The 5,823-nt window shown below is 37.1% G+C and overlaps 1 protein-coding gene across 1 annotated transcript; it reads right to left on the bottom strand.

The window, feature by feature from the left end:
• Positions 1-228: 228 nt before the first annotated feature.
• Positions 229-5,035, bottom strand: LOC126591777 (phospholipase A(1) LCAT3-like). The gene is made up of 11 exons (XM_050257454.1): positions 4,572-5,035; positions 3,885-3,976; positions 3,665-3,792; positions 3,385-3,520; positions 3,226-3,277; positions 2,871-2,971; positions 2,135-2,314; positions 1,731-1,888; positions 1,301-1,355; positions 762-815; positions 229-617 (listed from the first exon to the last, which is right to left on the bottom strand). Exons 1-11 carry the CDS (start codon positions 4,804-4,806, stop codon positions 444-446), a joined length of 1,365 nt encoding a protein of 454 aa, XP_050113411.1. The 5' UTR covers positions 4,807-5,035; the 3' UTR covers positions 229-443.
• Positions 5,036-5,823: the final 788 nt, after the last annotated feature.

The raw sequence follows: 5,823 nt of genomic DNA, 5'->3' as shown, positions 1-5,823 counted from the left end.
AGCTTCTTGGTCAGTCCAAAACGTGCTGGGCTGTTGCCTGGCATGGGCTGGGTGCCAGGCAACTCCACGGGCTGGAGCAAATGGACTGAGGGCCAGCTTGTTTTTTGGACTGAGGGCTGGGACATTTTTTTCCCGGTGGACTTGCTCTTAGTGGTAGCTAGCCAGCTGCAGGCCAATTGCAAGAATACAAGATCGACAAAACATATTTTCCGTGGCAAAATTAACATATTTTCCGTGACAAAATTCATTCATATATAGTATAGCGTATGTAAATGTGATTTAAATTCAATATCACACGCCACCACTCAATGAAATTAACATGCACGCTAAGAATATTATACATATAGTACTCAAATAACAAATAACGCTAAAAAACACAATATTCAATACAATTATAAGGTGCTATTATAGTTATAATTTGAACACAGAATTTCCTTCAATTTTCAAGCACGCTTATTTGAAGAGGCGTCTGCAACTCTGGATGTCTTAGAATGTCTGCTGACCTTCTGTTCGACTCCCAACCACCTTAGGATATGTTGAAAAACTGTTTTGTCCCGTAATAGTTCCCGGTGCCTTGCAGCTATTGCTACTCTTTCCACTGCAGCAATTCCATCCGCCTGTTTGATAGTAATCAAGATAGAAAGTTCGAACAAATTCGTTCAAATTCTGAAACCATAATAATAGTTTGCAAATAAAACTTAGCATGAACTATTGAAGAGAGCATATATATTAACACTGGGATCATAGGTCGGATAGAGCACCTTTGCTGACTCAGCCGGAACTGTTTCATCTCCATCCACATAAGAATACTGAGGCTGGAAAGAAAGAAATCGTGTAAATCATAGAGAGGACAGGTCATAAAAGCATTAACATCCCAGGGGTACATAATCTTTGTCAAAACTGGATGCTACTATTTGATTAGTAGCTGGATAAAGCAGCAACTGGATTAATCAGAAGTTAGAGGTGCAAGTAAAACAGGGAATAAGAGTCAAGGGTTGATGCGTATAAATGTACGTAAGGGAAATAACAAGAAATGGGAGAGTAACGGTGAATAAAAATAGTGCAGATCATAACTTCAGAGTCTGGATAATGTTGAACAGCGTGGGACCTAACATTTTCAAAAATAAAGGTGCACGTGTACAACTTTCTTAAACTACGATAGGCTTCAGACCAATGACTAGTTAAGCAACCAGAAATCAAGGGACATATGATCTAGGCTGTTTAAAGCTTTGAACCCATGGGATACCTACACACACAACATTTTGAAAATTCAAGATTTCACAAAGAGTAAATAACTCACTATTGAATGGCATATTTCAGACAGGTCCTCAATTGGAGCTGTCTCCGAACCGTAGCTGCATTAGTAAATAAATATGTCAGATGCACTACCAAATTCACAGTTGCATAACTTGATAGGGAAATGATACAACTTATGAAGAGAACAGAATGGTGCACCTTCTAGATTGTATATTCATCAAACCATTTTATTTTACAATGTCAAACCCTGAGAATTTCCATTTAAATTAGTTCTGCTAGTCAATTGCAAACGTAGTTCTGCCTGTGTACTATAATAAAGGTCTCTGTATCAACTAAGCAACCAGTCATACCAAGGATTGCAAAGCCCGTTCACATGTTTCCTGTTTTGATTTAAGTTTGGGTCCAGCTGCTACTTTTTTTGGATTTCTATTCCCTTAAGTATTCCTAATTCATAAAGTAGTTCTCTTACATACCAAACATCAAAAGGGGTGCCGAACGATGTGCCATATATGTTATAGAAGCTGACGCTATCTGGTAGTTTAGCACTGTTCAAAACTTGGCGAGTCTCAGCAGCCCATCTGAGAATAGAATGGTTAAATGGCAAAGCTACCGTTTCACCATCATAATTTAGCTGCATTGAAGGAGATTGACATAAGCTCTGGCTATTGATTAAGAGAGAAAGAAGTCATGGTGATATCAGAATGTGCAGGGAGATAGTGTATCCTTCTTGAGCTCTGATAAGTACTGGATTTAATTATATTAAATGTAAAATTGTTTTCCAAAATACAGTACAACAGCGCACGAGAAAGCAAGACTTGCCCCAATAATCAAAGCAAATGAAATAGTTTTGTAGCAAGAAAAATCTGAAAAGTGGTACCTCATTATATTTCAATGCTTCTTCAAACAAAGGGATGCTTTCAATTGGGCCATAAGACTCCAAATCAACCAAAGTTTCCCCATCCGTGGATTTGTTCCTCCAAACCTGAATTTCTGGCGGCCTTTTCCAATTAAATTTTGGATTTGCCAACATCTCATAGATTGATGGACACTCAATCAACTATATGAGAAACAAATTTATTCAGGTTTAGTTCTTCCTAATAGCAACATCTTGTAGAATAAAAAACGGTAAGAACTGAAAAATGTAGCCAAATACTTGTTATGGATGAAATGCTAAAGAACATTAATTTCTTTTTTATTTTGATTGGCTTGAGGGATACGCCCAACTTCCTAAAAAAGGAAAATAAGTATGCAAGTCAATTACATATTTCAAGAACGGCATTGAGAAATTCTTTATGGTGTTCAAGTGTTTAAACCATGTGATTTCTGGGTTCCATTGTGAAATATGTTGGAGATTTTCTTATACACGGTTAGAGCTTATTGAATTGGATCAGATCAGCTGAAGGGTACATTTCTCAGAGAAACTCAAGCCTTCATGTATTTTCTCACTTGTAGTCTTTCATTTGTATTTTCTAATATATACAGACTCATTCACAGCATGTCATGCTTCCATTTAAGATACTAGGTTGCCAAGAAAGATGATCGCGTAATTAACTTTCCTATTATCTAGTTTAAATACAGTCATGAAGCCAAATTAGCTTAATTTAACGTATTACCAGCTGGTGCATAGTCCACCTTGATACAAAAAGGTAACTTCCCAAGCCTTCAACAAACTGCAATCCAGTTAAGAGAGAATCATTGATGCATCCTGGTGCACCTGTAATTTGAATTTAATTTATAATCAACAATCAGGGATGAAAACATAAATATCGTGGTATTGTCAAACGCTGTGACTCCCAGTCTAAGAAGATTAAAGAGATGTTAACCAAAAGAGGCTGAAAGGGAATGCATAGTATGGTTTTCTAGCTACCTGAGAAGATTCAATGGACAGATTCCAATAAGCACCGCTGACATACATTAAAGATTATGTAGTCCAAATACGAAGACAAATGGCATAAGGGAAGAAACTACCTTGAAAAGGGCAAGCTATGCAGATCCATTTACTCACGTACTTTGAAAATACCTGCCGAAGAACGATTTGCCTTTAGTGAGAAGAGGAGTTTATATTTTCTGCATATTTCGATGAAAATTCATAAACTTCAACTAGTCACCAAGAGAAAGTATGCGCACATCAGTATGGAGTGACATAAAGCATGTGACTAGCAGTCCACCCACTGAATGCGAAATTATATTCACTTTTCTACCCCCAGAAGCCTTGTAAGCAGTTTCCAGTTTCACCTTAAGACCCTCCATTGACTTGTCAATTCTGCCAACATAATAACCACGGTGGTCAGATTATTGGAAACAAGGAACCAAATTGTCAGACATTGTTGTGATAGTTCAAATACCAGAAATGGTTGCTTTCATACAATTACTATAGAAACTCTAGCCACCAAAAAAAAAAAGTTACCTATTGCTTTGTCGAAAATCATAACCGTATCCAAACAAAGTGGTTCCCTTTTTATACCCACACTCGACAAGCATATCAATCATATCATGGAACTGGTATACCTCTTTCAAACGTATCAATTTGACAAACTGGAAACATGAAGAAACATAATAATAGCTCTAATTCAGTGATGTCATAACCAAACTATGAAAATATCCATGGGAACAAGTATCATTCTTACCCAGCAAGGATCTAGAATATCAATGGCATACAGGCCGTAATCGTCATCTGGGACCACAATTTCAGTTTTTTTGTCTAGCGTTTCTGTATAACCTGGGAACACAAATGAGTCTAGTAAGAGGCTGATTCTGCACAGAATTAGAACATGAAAGGAAAAATAAGAAAATGATAACAGATGCAAAATTGATATGTAATTTCCCTAGAATAACATGTTTTAGCCATCTTCCACGATACAAACAGTAGGAAACCAACCTGGTGGCCGTTGGATTTGATGCTTCCTTCATGTTTATGAGCGGATCATACAAACTAATCTTGAAGGAAAATGATAGCTCTTGAAATAAAATTTTGACTTGGCTCTTAAATTTTGAATGAAAACGTGACATGATAGATGAAAGTCGAAACATGTTTGCATGGTCTCGTCCCAGTAGAATACAAGTGAAGATGTCTTAGAAATGACATGGTAAATCTCAACAATAACTGAAAGTATCATGTTATGCATGGTCTCTTCCCAATCCCAGTATAATCCAGCAAGCAAACAGTGAGAGAGGAGATGATTGACAAAAGTCCACACTAGTCTGTCTAGTGTCTTGTCTCTCTTTACTGCATGCATTTTGGTTTGATTTTCCAATTGCCCCCGACCCAAAACAAGGTTCTCAGTTTCGAAAAATATATAAATAGAGAAAGCAACCTGTTTGGGGATTGTAGATAGACCAGAGCTTCTTCTTGAACTCCAAGTCAGCCAATAAGATCCGGACCCAGACCCGTGTGTCGAAGCCCAACTTCCTCCTCTTGGAGTGCAGAATGGAGCCTCCGATGCCCGACACCAGCAGCACCGGCTCCACCTCCACCTCCACCTCCGTTTGAGAGGAAGTGCGGTTGTCATGTTCAAAGTCGAAACAGGGGCAGAAGCACTGGCCTGGCATGTATATTGGTAATTGTAAAATCGATTTTGTTTTTGTAGAAGTAAAACACGTTAACTCTAGACTCAAGCCTCAAGCCAAGGATAATTTTGAGTTTGGTTTGTTAATCTCAGTTTCACTTTCACTTGTTGTGTGCAGAAATGATGGATGGGTCCGTTATCGGGAATGAGCTAAAAAATGGCTTCAAGTGAATATTGAAGGAAGTAAGCTCTTGCATTTGTTTTATGCCTTCTTCCTCCTCTGTCTCAATTAAACTCATCTCTCTCTCTCTCTCTCTCTCTCTCTCTCTCCTTCTTTTGGTTGAGTAGTTGTACCTAACGGTCCAAGCATGGCACTGCCACTGCAACTCAATAGTTATTATCAAGGTCTAAAATATCGCTGATATCGAAAATATCGGTAGTTCAAAAATACGGAAAATTTCGATGGAAATATCGGGATATTATCGATATCAATAAAAATTGAATAAAAACCACGAAAATTGTAAGAAAAACTTGAAATTTTTTATTGAAACTTTGTAAGATGTTTATTTAGTCAATTATCTATTAGTTTATCACAAAAAATTGGAAGGAAATGCATTTCATGATGGATTTAACTGATTTAAGTTGATTATAGAGCGAGCTGGCAAACATTGTGAGTGTAGAAAATATGTAGTAACTAATGAAAGAAGTTTAAACACACCATAATCATTTATACATAATGAATTAGTACAATATTTTATACTTTATACATTGCATGGTAATATACATGAGTGATAATACCACATAGAGTTCCTATGAGGTTCAAAATTTTCACTATCTTCATCATCTCTATGTGTAGAATAAGTGTATTGTGAAGAGTAGTCATCAAATGATAAATCCTCAAAATAGTTTTGCATGTAATTGTTAACATGTCACCCATATGGATCCGAGATTGGTTTACGTTGTCTATAAACAAAATCATTTGAAGATTGAGTCTCGGATTCTTTCCATGAGTCACTCGATTCCATCCCAACAGGAATGTGATATGAAGGGTAGGGAAATG

Source organism: Malus sylvestris, chromosome 12, assembly GCF_916048215.2.
Source record: "Malus sylvestris chromosome 12, drMalSylv7.2, whole genome shotgun sequence".
NCBI classification, from domain to species: domain Eukaryota; kingdom Viridiplantae; phylum Streptophyta; class Magnoliopsida; order Rosales; family Rosaceae; genus Malus; species Malus sylvestris.
The sequence above is the reverse complement of the archived record's forward strand: the minus strand, read 5'-3'. Positions and strand labels throughout refer to the sequence as shown.